Here is a 25,790-nt window from a genome sequence, read left to right as displayed (position 1 = left end):
AGCGTGGTAAGTGTTCATCTTGGTTTTTAATAAGAACACTGAACAAAACAATAAACGACAACATGAAACCGAAACAGTTCCGTGTGGAAACAAACACTGACACGGAAAATAAACACCCACGAAACCCAGGTGGGAAAAGGCTACCTAAGTATGATTCTCAATCAGAGACACCTAACGACACCTGCCTCTGATTGAGAACCATACCAGGCCAAATGCATAAACACAACATAGAAAAAAGAACATAGACTACCCACCCAACTCACGCCCTGACCAAACTAAAACAAAGACATAACAAAGGAACTAAGGTCGGAACGTGACAGACTTAAAAAACTTAAGCCCATGCAACATTAACCAATTAAAACTGTGCTGTAGCAATGTGGTTTGTGCTGTAGGCTATAGGCCCAATACATTATCACAGCATATTGGCTATGCTTGAATTGCCCTGCCAATTTTGAAATGATATATATTTTTAAATGGTATATGATCACACTGGTACAGGATCATTTGTTGGATTACTTTTGAGGCACAGCTGAGTGAGTATAATATATATATATATGTTTTAACTGGACTGATGGCCAGCATCTGATAGTCAGTCTGAGGGGAGGGAGGGAACAGCGGTGAGGCTATCTCTCATTCAACTCAACAATACCGTCCCTCCTCTCTCTCTCCCTCCCTCAGCTGATGGAAAAACTCAATTCACACGGCATTATTTCTGCCTCATGCACCAATTCATGTTGTTACTCCTATGACCAGAGAAAGTGAAGTATTCCCAGATATTATTACCAGCTTGTGTCTTTTTTAATAACAAGGCAAGTTTATCGGAACACTTTGCTACGCTCATCTATTGCAGATGCAGTGCTGGTTATAGCGTGAGTGGAAGTAGGGAGAACGTATATTTTATGGCTCATAAAAATGTTGAACAAAGTGTTGACAGTGCTGGATAGCATCTTAAACATGTAATGTACTTACTCATAAAAACAGGCTTATAGGTGCACTTGATTTGCTCTCTGGGGCCTGCTGGGTAGGTGGAGTTCTACCTTCAGAATCATGAAATGATAAAAAATGGGGACACTTTGCCTTCCCGGAGCTAGGGCTGCTGAATCAACTGTATCTACCGCCAACAGCGAGAAACAAAAAAAAAAATAGGAACGAAGACTTTATTGTTGGGTTTTTTACAGAAATGTTTGGTGATCGACTAGGAATGCCTTGGAGGTCGACCAGTTGATCGCGATCAACCGGTTGGTGATCACTGCTATAGCCTAAATAAATGTATTTTAGGCCATATAAAGAACAGTTATGCATGATTTAATGAAAAAGCAGCAAACAGACACAACATTTTTTCACATTCTTTAATTAAAGACTCAGAAACAGAAACAGGCAATAGGCGAAACAGCTGGCGTCACAGTTTTCCTGCCAAATAGGCCTACAAAGAAACTTGACGATGTTGAATGCGCGAGGGGGTCTGTGCGCTGCGTAGTACCTTCAACAAAAAGACATGTAAGCGTGTGCGTTTGTGTGCATTCATATCGTGGACTTACCAAGGGCAGGCTCTGCACAGTCTTTGTACTGTTCAGGGGTACAGAATGGAGAATCACCTAGAAGGACAGCAGGAGCACAGAAGGAAGGGGAGGAAAGTTCAGATTCAGCTTTCCTGCTAGATATATTTATGAAATGAATGAATGATGAGAAAAACAAACTGTAAACAGCTCAGATTTCTGTGGAATATGGTTACAAAGCTATCAGTGATTTACTAAAGTTACCGGAGTCTTCAGTAATTTGGGGTAATTAACAGAAAATCTATGGCAATCTATCGTAACTTTGGTAATTTATAGTTGAATAACATAAATCTGTGTCCATATTGTCCATGAGTTTCTAGTAGCTAGACCATATGGGTCAAGAGAAAATAGCCTAATTCATAAAAAAAGCATCTAAACATCTAAGCATTATTTTCAATTAACTCTGCATCTCTTCCAACTATTGACTTTTCTTCACAACTGCCACCAATTTGACACCAAAACATTGACAACAAATACATATTGTATTTTACATAGTAAAATCGATTAAAGTGTGTAAAAAAAATTATAAAGGGTATTATGATGAAACTCTCATTTTAAACACCAATGGTATTCCCTAAATTGATGGTTTATATTTATGATACTGTTTTACAGCTTTGTCATATTTATTTTGTTTTTGTTGATATTTTAAAATCATCTTATTTAATGATGTCATATATTCTGCATGTGACACGACCACACAGAGGGCCATAGATAACACCTGGGATAATCTGGAGTCCCCAAAAGGGACAGTAGATCATTTATGATAGATTACACAAAATCCTTGAAAGACACCAAAATTCTGATAGTTTAATGGTCAACTGTGAACGTTTCCAGTAATATAACCTCCCTTTGCAACCCTACTGTGGAAGCAGTCAAGGAGACTCGCAACATGCAAAAATCTAGCACACCTAAAGAGAGTGTGAGAGAGAGAAATAGAGCTTTGTGTGGAGCAAGGTGATAGACAAGCCTTGGAGCAGAAAGCTTTATAATACACCAACACAAATCTTGACCTTACACCTTACAGCTCTTTGACCTTTTCAAACCCACCACAGACTTTAGATGTCAACCACAACATCAACCACAACAACTACTGTAGGTCCTTTAATAAACTTTCCTCACCTTGTTCTATGTCTTCAAATAGTCCTTGATGAAAAAACATGGCCCATAGCCCAAATAACTGTTTTTGTTTTGCCCATGGCCCAGACAATGCTATATTACAGACTCTATCCACATGTTTTGTTGAGTGTGAAAAGGGGAAAGAAAGTGTGTGCTCTTACCGGGCATGTGCACCATCCTGCAGTTACAGTTTTCCACGATGTAGCGTGTCTCACAGTCGATCCTGCAAGCTGTCACACTATAGACCTGGAAGAAGCCAGAGTCTAGGGCCTTGGACTCACACTCTCCCCACGGAGGAGGCAGGTAGGTCAGCTACAACACAGGAGAGACACAGTGGGGGGATTGAGCAGAGAGACAGCTGAAGTCTAAAACTCCCATAGACACATGGGAGATGTCATGGTGTTATTGTGATTTAGAGCCATCAGAGAGAGGATCCAAAAGGCCCTCTAGAACACAGCAGGCTAGATGACAGAGGAACAAAAGGAAGGTCTGGCCAAAAGACTGGGCAGAGTGGGACACATTCACAGATACAGTCTCTCGCTGTGAAAACTCACAACAGGTTCCAAGAACACAAAATCTCCAAATGTTCCCCCCTCTCGCCCCCACCCCACCCCCATGGCTCTGGAGACGGGAACAGCAGACGAGGAGAGAGGGACACCAGGAGGAGCTGTGTGAGCGCCCATCTGCCATGCAAGCAGGCGGCCCTCTCCAGCCGCTCCGCTACTCTCCGTTCAGCATCCATCACCCAGCGCCCCCTGCATTGTGGGAGATGCAGTTTCCTCAGCCAAATACCAGTTCTTGGACCAAAATAATCCTTATCCTGCCAGGTCAGATTTGGCTGTGGAATGTCTGTTAGCACAGATAACATTGGAGAAGAATCCCTCCAATCAGAGACTGATACTGTATCCATGCATCCAGATTAGTTTGCTGTTGTTAACTCGAACACAGAATTCCCTCGATATCAGCAAGCGAGATGTTGATTTTCAAATCAAATCAAAGTTTATTTGTCATGTGCGCCGAATACAACAGGTGTAGGTAGACCTTACAGTGAAATGCTTACTTACAGGCTCTAACCAACAGTGCAAAAAAGGTGTTAGGTGAACAATAGGTAAGTAAAGAAATAAAACAACAGTAAAAAGACAGGCTATATACAGTAGCAAGGCTATAAATGTAGCGAGGCTACATACAGACACCGGTTAGTCAGGCTGATTGAGGAAGTTTGTCCATGTAGATATGGTTAAAGTGACTATGCATATATGATGAACAGAGAGTAGCAGTAGCGTAAAAGAGAGGTTGGCGAGTGGTAGGTGGGACACAATGCACATAGCCCGGTTAGACAATGTGCGGCAGCACTGGGTGGTCGGCCCAATTGAGGTAGTATGTATAGTTAAAGTGACTATGCATATATAATAAAACAGAGAGTAGCAGCAGCGTAAAAAGAGGGCTTGGGAGGGTTGGGGGAGCACACAATGCAAATAGTCCGGGTAGAGATTTGATTACCTGTTCAGGAGTCTTATGGCTTGGGGGTAAAAACTGTTGAGAAGCCTTTTTGTCCTAGACTTGGCACTCCGGTACCGCTTGCCATGCGGTAGTAGAGAGAACAGTCTATGACTGGGGTGGCTGGGGTCTTTGACCATTTTTTGGGCCTTCCTCTGACACCACCTGGTGTAGAGGTCCTGGATGGCAGGCAGCTTAGCCACAGTGATGTACTGGGCCGTACACAATACCATCTGTAGTACCTTGCGGTCAGAGGCCGAGCAAATGCCGTACCAGGCAGTGATGCAACCAGTCAGGATGCTATCGATTTTGCAGCTGTAAAACCTTTTGAGGATCTCAGGACCCATGCCAAATCTTTTTAGTTTCCTGAAGGGGAATAGGCTTTGTCGTGCCCTTTTCACGACTGTCTTGGTGTGTTTGGACTATTCTAGTTTGTTGTTGATGTGGACACCGAGGAACTTGAAGCTCTCAACCTGCTCCACTACAGCTCGATTGAAACACGACACGACAAATCAAAACATTTCAAACTAGCCCTGGCCTCACTCATATACCGTAGGTCTGGCCACGCTCCTGTAGGTCTACATTCACAATTAAAAAGTATTCCCTAAAGGCCAGCTGTTCATCACTTCTAGGAAGATAGACTTTCCCAGCACTGTCGATTTCATTAAGATGAGAGGCAGTCCATCACCTTTCCCATCACCTTCATACCTCTGCTAATCTTTCCTCTTGTCCTAATTGGAGTGGCTGATGTACAACACTATTATCCTGCTGTAATCAAATATCAAATCATCACTATGGGGTGATCCGATGACCTGATTAAATACACTCCAATGACAGCCAGGACCCTCTCTGCCCCTCCCCACACATTATTCATCAATGACCACACACTCTGCCATTGGGATGCACGTCAGCAAAGCATATTAGAAACTGATCAACAGTTGAATCAACAAGGGGCATAATTAAAGTTGTCGCCTCTAGATTTGGAATTAGGCTTTGGGAGCTCTACATGGATTTGCTAACTTTAAGGATTTTGTTGAAAATCGGAGCTGTGAGTCTGGAGTTTTATTAACGAACCAGTACAGTATAGTATATCAGTTCATCCCTCTCCCGTGGACACTAGGTTGCCAAGACCAAAAATACATTACTGAGACCCATCCAGAAGACACAGGAGGGAGAGAGGCTCAGGCTCTTTAATAGAACAGTAATTTACAGACATGGGAATGCCCTTGTGACTTCTGTGGAAAGCATAGCAAAGAACACTTTAATATTTAAAACTCCCCAACACTTAAAATAATGAGAAAATACAGAGGATTATTAAAGAACACAGGCAATCTAGTGTGTGTGTGTGTGTGTGTCTGTGTTCATGCATTATTAAGTGCCTATAGTGGCTTTAATCTGGAAGTAATAATACGAGTTCATTTGAGTGCATGACTTCAGCTCCGCCTCACAATTGAGCTGTCTGGTTGGATCTGATTACAATTGCACACCAATGACCACAGGCAGCCATTGTACTTTTACAAAGTCCCCACAGTACTGCTAATCATTAAGACATATCGGCTATATTCAGCCTGATTATAAGCATGGTCATTACATGGCGTCTCACAAGATTTCCTTGGGTTGGCTCAGTCAGGAACTAAAGTTGTGCCACGCTGCAGGAACACAACAAGGGCCAAGCCACAGTAGGAAGTCTGGGGAATCTTTGAATTCAAAGTGCAAAGCGGAGTTAATTAGCTGGTGTCTAAATTTACTGTGTTTCCCACTGTGCTGGTGCAATAGGGAGGATGAAGGATGATGATGTTGTGCCAGTCAGTCACACAGAGCCAGTCACAGACAGAGCTGAGATGGAGCTGAGACTGCTGGGAGCTCTACGGCCCATGGGGCCTGCCTGGCCACACCATGATTGGAGGCCTCCAGAGTCCCCTGTCTGTCTGGCTGCCTGCCTGCCTGCCTGCCTGCCTGTCTGTCTGTCTGTCTGTCTGTCTGCCTGTCTGCCTGTCTGTCTGCCTGCCTGCCTGCCTGTCTGCCTGCCTGCCTGTCTGTCTGTCTGTCTGTCTGTCTGCCTGCCTGTCTGCCTGCCTGCCTGCCTGCCTGCCTGCCTGCCTGTCTGTCTGCCGCTGTACAGTAGACCTTCTCTGTATGCTTATCGCTGGCAGACTTCTTCTTTCTTTTTCCTCCTCTAATCTTTTTCAGGATGTGAGTTGTTTCTGGAAATGACTGAACATGTTTTGGATCTTCCTTCTTCATGCCCTTTTTTAAATGATGGGAGTTATACAATTTATTATACATTTATTGTACAGTTTCTTCTTTATGTGTACAGTGCCTTCAGAAAGTATTCATACCCCTTGACTTATTTCTGATTTTGTTGTGTTACAGCCTGAATTCAAAATGGATTCAATAGATTTTTTTCTCCTACTCATCTACACACAATACACCATAGTGACAAAATGAAATCGTTTTTTGACATCTTTGCAAATGTATTGAAAATTGGATGCATAAATATCAATTTACATAAGTATTCACACCCCTCAGTCAATACTTTGTAGAAGCACCTTTGGCAGCGATTACAGCTGTGAGAGAAGAACACCTCAATTGTGGAACATTTCTCCACTATTCTTTTAAAAATTCTCCAAGCTCTGTCATTTTGGTTGTTGATCATAGAGACAACTATTTTCAGGTCTTTACATAGATTTTCAAGCAGATTTAAGTCAAAACTGTAAAACTCATCAGATTATTTAGGCATACCATAACAAAGGGGTTAAGTACTTATTGACTCGACATTTCAGCTTTTAATTTTCAATTAATTTGTACAAATTTCAAAAAACATTTAGGTATTGTGTGTAGGCCAGTGACACAAAATCTCAATATGAATCCATTTTAAATTCAGGTTGTAACACAACAAAATGTGGAAAAAGTCAAGGGGTGGGAATACTTTCTAAAGGTACTGTCTAGGTTTTCTGCTTTATCAGTCCATGGTTGTGGACTACAGGAAAAGGAGGACCGAGCACGCCTCCATTCTCATCAACTGGGCTGTAGTGGAGCAGGTTGAGAGCTTCAAGTTCCTTGGCAATCACATCACTAACAAACTAACTTGGTCCAAGAACACCAAGACAGTCATGAAGAGGGCACGACAAAACCTATTCCCCCTCAGGAGATTGAAAAGATTTGGCATGGGTCCTCAGATCCTCATAAGGTTTTACAGGTGCACCATCGAGAGCACCACTGCCTGGTATGGCAACTGCTCGGCCTCCGACCGCAAGGCACTACAGAGGGTAGTGCGTACGGCTCAGTACATCACCGGGGCCAAGCTTCCTGCCATCCAGGACCTCTATACCAGGCGGCGTCAGAGGAAGGCCCTAAAAATTGTCAAAGACTCCAGCCACCCTAGTCATAGACTGTTCTCTCTGCTACCGCACGCGCAAGCGGTACCGGAACGCCAAGTCTAGGTCCAAAAGGTTACTAAACAGCTTCTATCCCCAAGCCATAAGACAGCTAATCACATGGCTACCCAGACTATTTGTATTGCGCCCCCCCCCTCTTCTACGCTGCTGCTACTCTCTGTTATTATCTGTGCATAGTCACTTTAATAACACTACCAACATGTACATATTACCTAAATTACCTCGACACCGGTGCCCCCGCACATTGACTCTGTACCGATACCCCGGTTATTTACTGCTGCTCTTTAATTATTTGTTATTCTGATCTCTTACTTTTTTTGTAGGTATTTTCTTAAAACTACTATGTTGGTTAGGCTTGTAGGTAAGCATTTCACTGTAAGGTCTACACCGGTTGTATTCGGCGCATGTGACAAATAAAATGTGATTTTGATTTGATTGGATTTTAATTGCAGAACAGGCATCTCATGTAAATGCTGGAGACATAAGCCATTTGAAGTATGAGGAAAAATAGATGAATCGTGACAGGAATCTGTCCGCTAAGACAAGGGCAATCCAGCCAACTCCCTGGCAACTTAGATAAAAACATCTCCAGGGTCAGAGAAGGAGAGTGGGAGAGAGAAGACGGGAGAGAGAGAGACAGAGAGACAGAGAGACAGAGAGAAAGACAGAGTGATAAAGAGAGATACTCCCAGTCAGGGAGTGGACAGAGATAAGAGGTCAGACCTAGGGCTGTTGTGGTGACCGTATTAGTGCCACACCGGTGGTCACGAGTCATGAAGGCAGTCAAATTCCACGGTAATTAGGCTTCTCCAAGCTCTGATGCTGCTGATGGTCATTAGTAGCCTACCAAACTTACTAACTGCCTGGTACTCAGCACTCTATTGTCCCTCTAATCACTCTGACATCAATGCAAATGTAATCGAAAATCTAATCAAACACTTCATGAGAGCCCATGAGTTCATGTTGCTCAACCTTTCTATAGGCTATGCAATTGCACGAGAAAAGAGGGTGATGGCCTCGATTAAAAAGAGGAGGATCCCATCAGCTTTCTAAAGGCTAGGCCTACTATATTTACTTCTCAACTTTCCTAATATTAAGCACATTGATTATCTTTACAACAGGAGTATAGCCTACCTGGCTGTCATGAAAATGAACCACAAGAAAAGCGGTTTCGAGAGAGAGAAGTGCATGATATTGGTCCATTCTAAATCAAAACAAATGTCACACATACACACTACCAGTCAAAAGTTTGACAATACCTACTCATTCAAGGGTTTTTCTTTATTTTGACTATTTTCTATATTGTAGAATAATATTTAAGACATCAAGACTATGAAATAACACATTTGGAATCATGTGTAAAAAAAAAGTGTAAAGCAAATCAAAATATATTTGGTATTTGAGATTCTTCAAATAGCCACCCTTTGCCTTGCTGACAGATTTGCACACTCTTGGCATTCTCTCAACCAGATTTATGAGGTAGTCACCTGGAATGCCTTCTTAAAAGTTAATTTGTGGAATGTCTTTCCTTCTTAATGCATTTGAGACAATCAGTTGTGTTGTGACAAGGTAGGGGGGTATACAGAAGATAGCCCTATTTGGTAAAAGACCAAGGCCTTATTATGGCAAGAACAGCTCAAATAAGCAAAGAGAAACGACAGTCCATCATTACTTTAAGACATGAAGGTCAGTCAATGTGGAACATTTCAAGAACTTTTAAAGTTTCTTCAAGTGCAGTCGCAAAAACCATCAAGCGCTATGATGAAACTGGCTCTCATGAGGAAATTTGTCCTTTGGCCTGATGAGTCAAAATTGGAAAGGTTTGGTTCCAACCGCCGTGTCTTTGTGGGTGAAAGGATGATCTCCGCATGTGTATTTCCCACCGTAAAACATGGAGGAGGAGGTGTTATGGTGTGGGGGTGCTTTGCTGGTGACACTGTCTGTGATTTATTTAGAATTCAAGGCACACTTAACCAGCATGGCTACCACAGCATTCTGCAGCGATACGCGATCCCATCTGGTTTGGGCTTAGTGGGACTATCATTTGTTTTTCAACAGGACAATGACCCAACACACCGGCTGTGTAAAGGCTATTTTACCAAGAAGGAGAGTGATGGAGTGCTGCATCAGATGACCTGGGGTCCACAATCCCCCGACCTCAACCCTATTAAGATGGTTTGGGATGAGTCGAACCGCAGATTGAAGGAAAAGCAGCCAACATCATATGTGGGAACTCCTTCAAGACTGTTGGAAAAGCATTCCAGGTGAAGCTGGTTGAGAGAATGCCAAGAGTGTGCAAAGCTGTCATCAAGGCAAAGGGTGGCTAATTGAACAATTTCAAATATTAAATATATTTTGATATGTTTAACACTTTTTTGGTTACTATGTAATTCCATATGTGTTATTTCATAGTTTTGATGTCTTCACTATTATTCTACAATGTAGAAAATAGTAAAAATAAAGAAAAACCCTTGAATGAGTAGGTATTCTAAAACTTTTGACCGGTAGTGTAATATTTAGTATATGTAAAGACAAGATTAAATCAAGAATAGTCTGATGGGTGAAAATATTAGCCTATCACTTGTGAATTATATACTATCACTTGTGAATGATGCCCAGTGTAAGGCAAGAGAAAATGCCATTTTTAGCTACATAAAAAAAATCCTAGTCACACACCTTGTGTAGCCTAGCCCATAGGCCTTTATGTTTTGATAAGGCTTGTATCACAACTGGCATCCATGTATTGTAATCTTCCTGCCTCAACTGTATATGTACACACACACACACACACACACACACACACACACACACACACACACACACACACACACACACACACACACACACACACACACACACACACACACACACACACACACACACACACACACACACACACACACCCCCACACACACTTGAATAGAAAGTTCTTTATCAGAAGTGCACGTTTTTAATCTCGGAGAGATAAGCTCCAGGAGGTTGAAATTGAAATCTAAAAGTGAAAAGTGTCAGGAAGATTGAAGCAGACCTATTCAGTGTGTACAGTAATAACTTAGGTCAAAGGGCACCTACCCTCTGCTCCTGAGTGGCAACAAAGGTCTGAAAGCCCGGGGCAACGCCAAAGCCCAGCTCGTGGACGAACGGGGGCTCTGCCTGGCTGTGGATCTGCACCCGCACTCCCGCCTCGAACGCTGTCTCCTCTGTGGGGGAAAACATAGACACACACAGGGAGATTAATAGTTACTATCTCACACACACACACACACACACACACACACACACACACACACACACACACACACACACACACACACACACACACACACACACACACACACACACACACACACACACACACACACAAAAGACTTAAAAGTACCCAATATACACACAATTACTTGAACAAAGTCAAAGACAGTTACATTCCTTTATGAATCACCTTTAGTAGATGAATGGTGAGCCTGTGAATGAGAGCCATATGCTTCCCTGCCTGCCTTCTTCCTCTATATGGATAACATGCGCTCAGTGGAAAGACAGCCCATTTGCCTCGGCTCAACATCAAATAGAGGAGCACTGGCTGTCTCTTAACTATACACATGAAAGAGCTGTTACCCAGCCAGTCACACACATGCACAAGCGCACACACATACTGTGGCAACCCGGGGGCCATCAGGGAGCTTCAAAGGCAGGAGCAGGACCGTGGTCAGCTCCAGAGGGCTAGCGAGATCAAGTCAGCACCATGGACAGGCACCAACTGAGGCTGATGATTCAACACCAATATTACCCAGTCCAGGCAACCAATTGGCACCTGGAATTGGTCCCACCTGTCCCTCATTATCCCAAATGAGTATAAGTAGAGGTGCAGTCACTCGGGCAGACAGCCTAGTCCTCAGAAGAGCCGGAGTGAGTATGATAAGCACCTTGATCCAATGACAAAGAAGATACTAGGCAGTGTTTGACTCATCTTTCTCTTTCTGTTCTCTGTCCCGAAGGATGATTACCTAATCCCGGGTAGCACACCACCCGGCACAAGTAGAAAGGATTGAAACCTCGGACTCATCGCTCTCTCTCTATTTTGTTTTGTTCATTGACACAGGCGGTCCGAGGAGCCGCCATGACGGACATAGTGGCCCACCAGTTACCTGAGAGGCTTTTCAGTTGTATTTCTCCCCTCCCCATTTTCCCCCACTTTTATGAAAGAACTACCTTGTTTAAAGCACCACAAATTGGTCTCCCGCTGTCTTACTTTGTGAGTTTCACCTCTGACTCCCCTGGGCTGCCACAATGCACGCACACACACAGTGACACTTACAAGGACACAGGCAGGAAGACATTCGCCAAAGCATAGAGACCCTCTTCCAGACACACATCATCCAGACACGCACACAAATTCCCCACAGGCAGACGTGCTAACACACTCACACATGCACGGGCACACACACACACACATTCACACAAACACGCCGAGAGTTTGGTGGAAAATAGGCTATATTCAAATCAATAACTTTCTCTCCGCAGTCTTCTCATCCGGCAGCTATGTTGCTGTGCATTCAATCAAGCCGCTCATCCTCCTCCATGTTTGACAGGCAGCAGCTTCAATCAGACTGCTGGACTGGAACAATGAAAGCAGTGAAAGACTGAGCAGAGGGAGCACGGCACCCAGGGTTTGCCAGCTTCTTTAAAGTGACAGAGAACACAAAGCCCACCACGGCATCACCCAGCAGCCATCCATCACACAGCTACCTGCACTCAGAAAGGAAACGCACCGTGACGTCTGGGACGGGGACGGGGTAATGTGTGGAACAGGAAATCAAACAGGTGCTGTGTGTGTGTGTGGCTGCCTTGTAGGACAGGAAGCAAGTCCCAGTACTGAATCACCAAAGCAGCATGTCTTGTGTCTGTTCTGGGTGGAGACATATGACGGTTCACTTTTTCTTATTCTACTCTACCTGTGAAATAATGTAGTAACCACATCAATGTTTATTGGTTGCGTAGACAGATTTGCAGGTGCAGCGAAATACTTCTGTTTCTAGCTCCAAAAGTACAGTAATATCTAGCAATACAATAACAATACACACATAATTCAAAAAGTGAATACAATTAAATAAAATGAATATCCATACTGTCTATATAAATATATAAGCAGGGGTCATATATATATTTATAATTGGTGTGTATAGACAGTAGAGGTCGACCGATTATGATTTTTCAATGTCGATTCCGATACCGGTTATTGGCGGACCAAAAAAAAAAGCCGATAACGATTAATCGGCCGATTTAAAAAAATTACAAAAATATTTTTAAAAATTGTATTAGTAATAATGACAATTACAATAATACTGAATGAACACTTATTTTAACTTAATATAATACATCAATAAAATCTATTTAGTCTCAAATAAATAATGAAACATGTTCAATTTGGTTTAAATAATGCAAAAACAAAGTGTTGGAGAAGAAAGTAAAAGTGCAATATGCGCCATGTTAGAAAGCTAATGTTTAAGTTCCTTGCTCAGAACTCAGAAAGCTGGTGGTTCCTTTTAACATGAGTCTTCAATATTCACAGGTAAGAAGTTTTAGGTTGTAGTTATTATAGGAATTATAGGACTATTTCTCTCTATACCATTTGTATTTCATTAACCTTTGACTGTTGGATGTTCTTATAGGCACTTTAGTATTGCCAGTGTAGCAGTATAGCTTCCATCCCTCTCCTCGCTCCTACCTGGACTCGAACCAGGAACACATCGACAACAGCCACCCTCAAAGCAGCGTTACCCATGCAGAGCAAGGGGAACAGCTACTCCAAGTCTCAGAGCGAGTGACGTTTGAAACGCTATTAGCGCGCACCCCGCTAACTAGCTATCCATTTCACATTGGTTACACCAGCCTAATTTCGGGAGTTGATAGGCTTGAAGTCATAAACAGCGCAATGCTTGAAGAATTGCGAAGAGCTGCTGCCAAACACACTAAAGTGCTGTTTGAATGAAAGCTTACGAGCCTGCTGGTGCCTACCATCGCTCAGTCAGACTGCTCTATCAAATCATAGACTTAATTATAACATAATAACACACAGAAATACGAGCCCTAGGTCATTAATATGGTCGAATCCGGAAACTCTCATTTCGAAAACAAAACGTTTATTCTTTCAGTAAAATACGGAATCGTTCCGTATTTTATCTAAATATTGCTGTTACATTGTACAACCTTCAATGTTATGTCATAATTACGTAAAATTCTGGCAAATTGGTGTGCAATGAGCCAGGCGGCCGAAACTGTTGCGTATACCCTGACTCTGCGTGCAATGAACGCAAGAGAGGTGACACCATTTTACCTGGTTAATATTGCCTGCTAACCTGGATATATTTTAACAAAATATGCAGGTTTAAAAATATATACTTCTGTGCATTATTTTAAGAAAGGTATTGATGTTTATGGTTAGGTACACGTTGGAGCAACGACAGTCCTTTTTCGCGAATGCGCACCGCATCGATTATATGCAGGACACACTAGATAAACTAGTAATATCACACACAAAACTAGTGATTATGATTGATTGTCTTTTATAAGATAAGTTTAATGCTAGCTAGCAACTTACCTTGTTATGGCTGCGGCCTCTGTACAGGGATCAACATCAGGGGAAATTTCAGAGTGACAACTAATAGTACTCGATAAAACTCAAACTTTGATTAAAACACACATGCAGGGTACTCAATTAAAGCTACACTCGTTGTGAATCTAGCCAACATGTCAGATTTTAAAAATGCTTTTCGGCGAAAGCATGAGAAGCTATTATCTGATAGCATGCACCCCCCCGAAATACCTGAAGGAGACGTAAACAAAATAATTAGCGTAGCCGGCGCTACACAAAACGCAGAAATAAAATATAAAACATTCATTACCTTTGACGAGCTTCTTTGTTGGCACTCCAATATGTCCCATAAACATCACAATTGGGTCTTTTTTTCGATTAAATCCGTCCATGTATACCCAAAATGTCCATTTATGAAGCCTGTCTGATCCAGGAAAAAACAGCTTTCCAAAACGCAACGCCATTTTTTAAAATTAAAAAAGTTGCCTATAAACTTTGACAAAACACTTCAAACTACTTTTGTAATCCAACTTTAGGTATTAGTAAACGTTAATAATCGATCAAATTGATCACGGGGCGATCTGTATTCAATAGCAGCAAGTCTTGAAATCATGGTCCATATTCTCTCTTTCATAACTTCCCCCGGTGTACTCGATGACAGGAAGTGCCTATTTCTCATTTCACCAAGGATTAACTTCAACCCAATTCCCTGGCGACATCGTGTGGAAGCTGTAGGAACTGTAAACTGGGCCCTATCTATTTTCCCTTGCCATAGACAATACAGAGACTGGCGGAGGGATATTATTTGTGAACAGTTTTCCTTGGGGTTTTGCCTGCTACACACGTTCTGTTATAGTCACAGACATGATTTAACCAGTTTTAGAAACTTCAGAATGTTTTCTATCCACACATACTAATCATATGCATATACTATATTCCTGGCATGAGTAGCAGGACGTTGAAATTTTGCGCGATTTTTAACAAAAAGCTGAAAAAATTCACATGCTCCATAAGAGGTTTTAACTTGGCTTCTTACTGCATTCCCGTAACAGGCAGGCTCCTCGTGAGGCAGGTGGTTAGAGCGTTGGACTAGTTGAATCCCTGAGCTGACAAGGTAAAAATCTGTTGTTCTGCCCCTGAACAAGGCAGTTAACCCATCGTTCCTAGGCCGTCATTGAAAATAAGAATGTGTTCTTAACTGTAATTGTTTGTTGTAATTTTTTTTATTTTAAAGAAATCGGCAAAATCGGCATCCAAAAATACCAATTTCCAATTGTTATGAAAACTTGAAATCGGCCCTAATTAATCATCCATTCCGATTAATCGGTCGACCTCTAATAGACAGTATGGACAGTATATGAATCGAATAAAATAGAATAGGTGTTATATAGGATGAGCCTTGACTAGAATACAGTATATACATATGAATTGGGTAAAACAGTATGTAAACATTATTAAAGTGACCAATGTTCAATGACTATGTACATTGGGGAGCATTCTCTGAGGTTCAGGGCAGAGTGCCGGGTGGTAGCGGACTAGTGACTGTGTCTAAGGTTCAGGGCAGGGTACTGGGTGGAGGTTGGCTAGTGATGAATGTTTAACAGTCTGATGGCCTGGCGATAGAAGCTGTTTTTCAGTCTCTTGTGCCAGCTTTGATGCACCTGTACTGCCTCCGCCTTCTAGATGGTAGCGGAGTGAACAGGCCATGGTTCGGGGTGCTGAGGTCCTTGATGATCTTCTTGGCCTTCCTGTGACACCGGGTGTTATGGATGTCAGACAGTGTGACCGCACCACCCTCTGGAGAGCACTGTGGTTGTGGGCGGTGCAGTTGCCGTACCAGGAGGTGATACAGTCCAACAGAATACTCTCGATGGTGCATCTGTAGAAGTCTGTAAGGGTCTTAAGGGCCAAGTTGAATTTCTTTAGCCTCCTGAGGTTGAAGAGGTGCTGTTGCGCCTTCTTCACCACACTGTCTCTGTGGAGGGATCATTTCAGGTCCTCAGTGATGTGCACGCTGAGGAACTTGAAGCTTTTGACCCTCTCCACTGCGGCCCCGTCGATGTAGATGGGGGCGTGTTGGATGGATGGGTAATCATGGTGGTGTCATGTACATTATGAGGAAAATGTATATTCCTTTTGAAATACTAATTTAGATGGGAGAGAACGGAGGGCATGGATTATATGAGCATCAACACACACTGCTATGTGAGTTTACTGTACAGTCCATCACGAACACAACAAATCACAATCACCAGATTTGATCTGAATGAGATGGACAGATAGAAAGTGTGATTGAAATAATCATCATCAGTACCGCCATCATCATTTTTATCACCATCGTTTCCACAGGTAATGTATTTGAGTGGGACTTCTGAAATAAATGACTATGGTATTTCATTTGCCTTCCTCTCAGGGCGTGTCAGCTGTGATTCCATCTCCGGCTGAAATGAGAAATCACGGAGCAGAGGGGAATAAGAGAATCAGTCGTTGCAGAGGAAGAAAACGGGCTGAGAGTATGTGAGAAAGAGAGAGAGAGAAAGACCGAGATAGTGTGTATGTGTCCACGAATGTGTGTATGAAATCAAATAAGAACAGTCACATCTAATCTTGTGTGGGCCCCTGCTGCCAGGGTTCACGTCTCCCACATAGCCCGGGGTCAACCTTGTTTCTGCTATTCCATCACAGACATTACATTCCCTCCCTCCCGCCACCCCTCACACACCTCCCTCCCTCCACACCTCACACACCTCCCTCCCTCCACCTCTCACACACCTCCCTCCCTCCACCCCTCACACACCTCCCTCCCTCCACCCCTCACACACCTCCCTCCCTCCACCCGTCACACACCTCCCTCCCTCCACCCCTCACACACCTCCCTCCCTCCACCCCTCACACACCTCCCTCCCTCCCGCCATCCTTCACACACCTCCCACACAGCCAGAGGATTTGCCAATTGCCATACACCACAGCTGCGGACCCCCACCGCACTACCCAGCCAATCTGCCAGCCACTTGTGTTTGATCAGGCAGCAAGTTTAACACTACACTGTCCTCCTTCTAGAAATACGCCTGTTGTTCCATGTTGCATTTGATGAGTAACATTGATCATTTGGACATTCATGTAAACAGGGGTGTTTCATGGTCAAGTTTCCACACACCTGCACAAGTCAATGTGTATTATCACCAAATAACACTAAAAAGGCATCGGAGGAGTATTTTCCACTCCAGTGTGGATCATACCCGCTGTCTGACCTGTTGTTGAAAAAACAAACTCATGTTGTGTTCGGGAGGCCTCACAGCACCATGAGTCTGTTGAGAAGCCTGAGAGTGCTGAATTAATAAGACAGAGCAGAGAGAGAAGGGTCCTTAGAACTACAACATGTGTTAGGTTCTGTTTGAAGTTCCACTCTCCTCTTTTTTCTAACATGGTGGATATCTGAGATGATGATGGCAGGTTGTTAGAGGGAGAGAGGATACGAAGAGAGAGAGAAAGAGAGCGGGGAGAGGGGTATTACTGCCGAGGATCCTCTGAACACCAAAGGTAATGATTCAAGTTCATTAGCTGTGAATCCAATGAAATTTGGCGGCATTCTGAAGGGAAAATCTAAATAACTCAATGGAGATTCAGAATCTAAACAACTCAATGGAGAATCAGAATCTAAACAACTCAATGGAGAATCAGAATCTAAACAACTCAATGGAGAATCAGAATCTAAACAACTCAATGGAGAATCAGAATCTAAACAACTCAATGGGGAATCAGAATCTAAACAACTCAAAGGAGATTCAGAATCTAAACAACTCAATGGGGAAACAGAATCTAAACAACTCAATGGAGATTCAGAATCTAAACAACTCAATAGGGAATCAGAATCTGAACAACTCAATGAGGAATCAGAGTCTAAACAACTCAATGGAGAATCAGAATCAAATCGAAGAGACGGAGAGAGAAAGGGAAAACAAAGGGAGGACAGAAGGAGAAAGATATAGCAGCATGAGGGAATGGGGAGAAAGAACATGGAGCGAGAAAGGGATGGAGCGTTATAGAGAGAGAAAGAGGTGGAGAAATTTGTCCTGGCTTGTCTGTGAAAAGATGAGAGAGAAATCAAAGTCAAGGACTTCTCTTTCATGGTTACAAATGAAGGCCGTGGCTAATCTATACTCTCCTACAGTATCCAACGCTTCAGATGGGAGTCAGGATGGAGTCATGAGAGTGTGTGTATCAATGTTAACTCAATCACTATGAGGCTGTATACGATCACATACACTGAGTGTACAGAGCATTAGGAACACCTTCCTAATATTGAGTTGCACCCACTTTTGCCCTCAGAACAGTCACAATTCGTCAGGGCATGGACTCTACAAGGTGTCGAAAGCGTTCCACAGGGATGCTGGCCCACGTTGACTCCAATGCTTCCCACAGTTGTGACAAGTTGGCTGGATGTCCTTTGGGTGGTGGACCATTCTTGATACACACGGGAAACTGTTGAGCATGAAAAACCCAGCAGGGCTGTATTTCTTGACACACTCAAACCGGTCCACCTGGCACCTCAAACCGGTCCGCCTGGCACCTCAAACCGGTCCGCCTGGCACCTCAAACCGGTCCGCCTGGCACCTCAAACCGGTCCGCCTGGCACCTCAAACCGGTCCGCCTGGCACCTCAAACCGGTCCGCCTGGCACCTACTACCATAACCCGTTCTAAGGCACCTAAATATGTTGTCTTGTCCATTCACCCTCTGAAAGGTCCACATATACAATAACAATACATGTCTCAATTGTCTCAAGTCTTAAAAATCATTATTTAACCCGTCTCCTCCCCTTCATCTACACTGATTGAAGTGGATTTAACATGTGATCTTAGGTCGCAGCAGCCTGGATGTAGGAAAGACAGAGAGAGGGGGATGGTGCAGGGGGAGGGGGAATAGTGCTCGCTGTACCCAAAGAGGGCAATGTCATGACAGTGGGCAGAACTGAAAAAGTGTGTGTGAGCAAGGAGGCCTACAAACCTGACCTGCCAAAATTCACCCAACTTATTGTGGGATGCTTGTGGAAGGCTACCTGAGACGTTTGACCCAAGTCAAACAATTTAAAGGCAATGCTACCAAATACTAATTGAGTGTATGTAAACTTCTGACCCACTGGGAATGTGATGAAAGAAATAAAAGCTGATATAAATCATTCTCTCTACTATTATTCTGACATTTCTTAAAATAAAGTGGTGATCCTAACTGACCTAAGACAGGGAATTTTTACTAGGATTAAATGTCAGGAATTGTGAAAAACTGAGTTTAAATGTATTTGGCTAAGGTGTATGTAAATTTCCGACCTCAACTGTACCAGGAGTCATGTAGAGCTATCTAAGCATCAAAGCATTAAGATGGGTTGTTTATATGTACTAACAAAGGGAAACACTCGCCTTTGTAATTCATAATGTGCTATGAAAGTAGCCAAGTAGATCTTAGGTGAAGGTTTTGCTTATATAACAGGATTAAGTTGAAATTGTTCTGAGGGATATTATAGAATATCCCCAGGCAGCTCATTATCCCACCTTTAAAATAATGAAAGTGAATGTTCACTTCCTCTCTGTCACCTACTTCAATTGGCTCAGCTATTTCCAGCATCCCACCACTACCAAATCTGTTCCAAAGTATTCCCACGCATAGAGAGGGTACACAACATTGCTCTTTCCATGATATAAACCCTTTCACCTGGATTCACCTGGTCAGTTTATATCATGGAAAGAGCAATGTTGTGTACCCTCTCTATGCGTGGGAATACTTTGGAACAGATTTGGTAGTGGTGGAATTGTGTACAGATCCTTGCAACATGGGGCTGTGCATTATCATGCTGAAACATGTGATGATGGCGGCGGATGAATGGCACGACAATGGGCCTCAGGATCTCCTCACAGTATCTCTGTGCATTCAATCCATCGATAAAATGCAATTGTGTTCATTGTCTGTAGCTTATGCCTGCCCATAACATAACCCCACTGCCACCATGATGCACTCTGTTCACAACGTTGACATCAGCAACCTGCTTACCCACACAACGCCATATACCGGGCAGATGGCAGACGTCTGCCATCTGCCCGGTACAGTTGAAACCGGGATTCATCCGTGAAGAGCACACTTCTCCAGTGTGCCAGTGGCCATCGAAGGTGAGCATTTACCACTGAAGTCAGTTACGATGCCAAACTGCAGTCAGGTCAAGACCCTGGTTAGGATGACAAGCAGGCAAATGAGCTTCCCTGAGACAGTTTCTGACAGTTTTTGCAGAATGTCTTCGGTTGTGCAAACCCACAGTTTCATCAGCAGTCTGGGTGGCTGGTCTCAGGTGATCCCGCTGGTGAAGAAGCCGGATGTAGAGGTCCTGGGCTGGCATGGTTACACAGGGTCTGCAGTTGTGAGGCTGGTTGGACATCAGTGGTATTGTGTTGAGTGACAAAACTGCACATTTTAGAGTGGCCTTTTATTGTCCCCTGTACAAGGTGCACCTGTGCAATGATCATGCTGTTTAATCAGCTTCTTGATATGCCACACCTGTCAGGAGGATGGATTATCTCGGCAAAGGAGAAATGCCCACTAACAGGGATGTAAATAAATCCTCCACATACAACACCCTTTCAGCCAGGAACATTCTGTTAAAGGTCCCCAAAGCACACACATCCATAGGTCGCTTGTCTTTTCAGTTCGCTGCAGCTAGCGACTGGAACAAGCTGCAACAAACACTCAAACTGGACCGTTTTATCTCTATCTCTTCATTCATAGACTCAATCATGGACAGTCTTACTGACAGTTGTAGCTGCTTTGTGTGATGTATTGTTGTCTCTACCTTCTTGCCCTTTGTGCTGTTGTCTGTGCCCAATAATGTTTGTACCGTGTTTTGTGCTGCTCCATGTTGTGCTGCTGCCATGTTGTGTTGCTACCATGTTGTTGTCATGTTGTGTTGCTACCATGCTGTAGCAACACAACATGAAATGGTCTTAGGTCTCTCTTTATGTAGTGGCTCCCGAGTGGTGCAGTGGTCTAAGGCACTGAATTGCAGTGCTTGAGGCATCACTACAGACACCCTGGTTTGAATCCAGGCTGTACCACAACCGGCTGTGATTGGGAGTCCCATTAGGGCGGTGCACAATTGGCCCAGCGTTGTCCGGGTTTGGCCGGTGTAGGCCGTTATTGTAAATAAGAATTTGTTCTTAACTGACTTGCCTAGTTAAATAAAATTTATAAAAATAAATAGTGTTGTGATGTGTGTTTTGTTCTATATTTTTATTTTATATTTTTAAACCCAGCCCCCGTCCCCGCAGGAGGTTGTCATCATTGTAAATAACAATTTGTTCTTAACTGTGTTCAAATAAGAATTTGTTCTTAACTGTGTTCAAATAAGAATTTGTTCTTAAAGGTAAAGGTAAAAAAAACACTTTAAATGTTGCGTTTATATATATATATATATATATATATATATATATATATATATATTATTTTTTGTTGAATTTTACCCCTTTTTCTCCCAAATTTCCTGGTATCCAATTGTTAGTAGCTACTATCTAAGCTAAGTGTTTAACTCCCCACTCCTGCAAAAAATTCAGTAGTTAACCCAACGGCAGAATGAGATAACAAGTCTTCAGATCAAGAGAAGAGTGAGAAAACTCGCCTGGCTCTTCCACTTTCTAATCTGAACTTCAGTTGACCTCTCTTGCAGACAGGGACAATCCATACAACATCCCACACAAACACGGCCAAGATCGCATTGTGTTCGATAGGGACTTAAGAAAGTACAGCGAAAAAAGGAATACATTGATTGGAAACAACAGAGGAAGCCTGTTAATACTGTGAAAGGTGGTTGTAGTAAGTGTTGATACTGTATTATGCACCCTGGGCAAAACCTTAGGTCGAAATCAATAGCAGCTATGTGCATACTTTCCATATGTTACGTGTTCCTGTCTGAGGACAGTGAACAATAACAAAGTGTGTGGTATTGGAGAAGCCAGAGGTCAAGTGCAATGGCACCAAACGGCACCCGATTCCCTTTATCGTGCACTACTTTTGAGCAGGGCCCAAAGTAGTGCACTGTACAGGGAATAGGGTGCCATTTGGGGTGAAGCCAATGAGTTTCATCAGACACACCGTGGAGAAGTGGAGCTGGAGGTTAGCACTGCGCCTGCAGCAAATCTCTCTTTAAATTCACATGAAAGTTATTCAAATGTTTGTAAAAGTAAATGGTTGGAGAAAATGACTTTGATGAGGTCCTAATCACTTGACAAGTCGTCATTGAATTCTTCTTGACAACCCTGAAAATATTTAAGATGCACTTGAGAGATCAGCCCCTCGAAGACAGCTAATGCATGAGAGGAAATGAGACAATCTGAAGCTCTCATTATTTCTTCCACCGAGCAATCCTGATGCCAATGTGAGTTGCAGTGTATCTAGGCAACTGCATATCTATTTCTAAAACACCGCACACACCTACGCTGGTGATCAAATTAAGATAGCACATCTGTAGTTAAGTGTAATAGCAAACGGGTTGGGTTGTGTACGTTAATGACTAATAAAGTGATTGCTGTCATAATTTTTAAAAATCTATCTAGTCTAATTAATATAAATGAAAAAGACAAGAATGACTTTACACTACAGATGTAGGATCTTCATTTGATCACTCTTTTGTTGCACAGTAGGAAATGTAAACTTTTAGTATATTCAATGTTTAAAAAGGCTTCTAAAGTTGCCAATTTCCACTTTAAAATGTCAGACTTGATTTGCCCTCACAAAAAAATGTATCAACCCCCACAAAGAAGTCAATTAATTATAATCCACATAATACTTTGCTTTTTCTGTTGCTGCAAGATCATTTTCCCGCTGTAGAAAACTGGCTCAAATTAAGATCCTACATCTGCACTGTGCTCCTGTTGATGCTCATCCAATCTAGATGAAGAACACGGCCCAGTTTTTTTATTATTATCTGGATTTTGATCTATCGGATAGGATTAAATGCATAGAAATATAATTAATTGAACAGACAAAACATTGACTTGAATGGGGCCAATTCTATTCATTCCATTTCTATGCATTTAATCCTATCCAATAGGAAAAATCTAGATCGATAACTTTTTAAAAACTGGGCCCAGGAAACTGTGGATTTTGACTACCCCTAGCTGACAGTAAAATAGGAACCAAAAATACAAGAGTTCCCTTCTTCAGATCAATAAACATCCCATGCCAAATGTCAACACCCCCTCTTCCTCCATGGTTCTATCCTGATACTGTCCACTTCCTATGTACTACAAACTAACTCCTGTGAGTCCAGACATGACAGTATGGCAGTAAAACAAGCTGCCTCTCTAGCCTCTAAAGCTCCCAGGACACAGTTAGCCACAAACCTGACCATGGAGATGATGCAGCTCTGATTGACTGCAGGCCTTTGCCAGGCAGACAGAGAGGAGAGGGTGAGAGGAGGGTGGAGAGAGAGAAGAGGGTGAGAGGAGGGGTGGAGAGAAATAGGGAGGGAGAAAAATAATAGAAAGGCTGAGGTAGGAGCCCTGTTCCGTGTGTCCAGTGTGTCTAATATGTCCGGTATGTCCGTTGTGTCCGGTTTGTCTGGTGTGCCCGGTGTGTCCGGTGCCTCTGCTTAGGAGCCAATGGTCTCTAAAGGCACTGAGGCCCTGCTTCTCTGAGGTGGAAGTAGTGAGGAGGAAGCTGTGAGGAGGAAGTTCTGAGCCCCCTGTTATCTGCTGACAGGACTGAGCCAGCTGGTTGTGTGCTAATTAATCCGTACAGGCACAGAGGGATAAACAAGGGCACCATCCAGGGCCCTCCATCCCAGTAGGAGACTCTACAAAGAGGTCTACACTCTCACTGTGCTGCTAGGTGCCCCTCTGTATAGCGACTTAGCCTCTGCCTTATCACAACAGACTTAAACACACCAGTGATGTGAAGGGACAGCTGAGGAGAAGCCTATGTGTCCCACTGCTAATCTTAGAAGAACATGTGGAGAATTGATCGGGGGAAATAAACAGCATGATACATGTTCTATATATGGATAATAAATATAGTCTATCTGCTAGAGGGCCCATGATTCGGCTTGATGCTTTGCTTCAACAACTCCCCTGTCTTCACTTCCACGCAGGTTGAGACGTGAGCAAGGCTTTCAATGAGGCTCATTGGGCAGCTAACATGTCAGGCAGCAAGATCCCTCCTACACAAGACTATCTGAACAACTCACATGGCTTCTTCCACTATGAACAACAAATCGTGAGGAAACTGATAAAGGAATGGCATCGCTTCCAAATCTGAAAGAAAAATCACATCCTGACTTGACAGCAAGTTAATACATTTTGGGCAGAATTTATATAAATGGTGAAAAGCACAGGACATAGAATATAACCTTGGGGGACACCAGTCATCAACTCCACACAGTCAGATTGAACACCCTCTACATGGATACATTGTGACTTGGATGGAGAGGGTCAGGTATGGTGTAGTTGGGCCTACCTGTGTCGCCCCACACAGGTAGGTACTCGTCCTGCTGGATGTCCAGCATAATCTCCAGGCCGTTCCCCGTCCCTCCCTTCATGGTGGTCCGCAGCGTCTTCCCCTCCTCCGCTGCGTTGAACATGTAACACTTCCCATACCTGGTGAACACCTGCAGAGAGAGAGAGAGAGAGAGAGAGAGAGAGAGAGAGAGAGAGAGAGAGAGAGAGAGAGAGAGAGAGAGAGAGAGAGAGAAGGTTAGTACTGAACTTGTTATGTACACAGGCTGGTGGGCATCAGGAGGTGGACTGATACATTAACTACTCATAAACTGGTACCATGACATTCCCTAAGGCGGTTTAGGGAAGAACTGTCCTTATAGCCTTCTAAATACATTAAGAAATCAGCAGGCTGAACTAGATATGATAATGATTGTAACACCCTACAGGCAAATTCAAATGACAACAACAGAGCCGGTAACAAAAGTAAAGTATTAAGGATTCATGTGGAGACGAGGAACACAAAATGTTGATTAGTCCCTTGTTTGCCCTTGATATAAATCCATGATCAATCCCAATGGCACACAACAACCTTCTAACATTCTCCTATGATTACCAAAAATTGGAAGAGGCACCTTGTGCCTTTTAAAAATGTGTTTACGGGGATACACTTTATGGCAGGGCAATGGGCCACATTGGAGACAAATCCTATCATTTCAGTGTAATGGAGCATGTGGCTGTTGTTCTCTCTCCCTTCAAGTGGCTGGATGAGCAGAAGCATTACAGGCTGTGGAGCCCTCACTCTCTGTAGAACAGCTAATAACAGGCTTTCTGCAGCTCCACTCTGCTCCGGTCAGGTGGGGAAAGCACTTTTCAGCTCCTATATTGGGTAAAGTAGGGCCAGATTAGGCCTTAAAGGAAAGTAGTGGCAGAGAATTGAAAAAAGCATGGGCACTTTATCCTGTAATCACTTAAAAGCGGTGCTCACTCTGCCATTAGTGGCATGGAGTTCATGGGAGGAAAAACCTGCATTCGCCATCCCCATTTTCAGTACATTGTTAACAGTTCAAGGAAAACTGTTGAGATGCCATTATGAGAAGGAATGCATAGGGAAAGCTCAGATTTTTCTAGGTAAAAACTGAACTTTTGCCTCTCATTCAATCAAA

General features: G+C 43.1%; 1 protein-coding gene across 1 annotated transcript in view; it reads right to left on the bottom strand.

Annotated features, from left to right (window-relative positions):
• The window catches only part of LOC139421523 (acid-sensing ion channel 2-like), a 179,648-nt gene that overhangs the window by 13,890 nt on the left and 139,968 nt on the right, over nt 1-25,790 (bottom strand). Inside the window, exons 2-5 of the mRNA XM_071172502.1 lie at nt 24,647-24,797; nt 10,640-10,767; nt 2,834-2,984; nt 1,539-1,595 (exon numbers count right to left, since the gene is read on the bottom strand). Of these exons, the coding sequence (XP_071028603.1) occupies nt 1,539-1,595; nt 2,834-2,984; nt 10,640-10,767; nt 24,647-24,797 (487 nt within the window). The remainder of the gene's footprint in view (nt 1-1,538; nt 1,596-2,833; nt 2,985-10,639; nt 10,768-24,646; nt 24,798-25,790) is intronic.

The sequence above is a fragment of the Oncorhynchus clarkii genome, chromosome 12 (genome assembly GCF_045791955.1).
Source record: "Oncorhynchus clarkii lewisi isolate Uvic-CL-2024 chromosome 12, UVic_Ocla_1.0, whole genome shotgun sequence".
Classification (NCBI taxonomy): domain Eukaryota; kingdom Metazoa; phylum Chordata; class Actinopteri; order Salmoniformes; family Salmonidae; genus Oncorhynchus; species Oncorhynchus clarkii.
The sequence above is the reverse complement of the archived record's forward strand: the minus strand, read 5'-3'. Positions and strand labels throughout refer to the sequence as shown.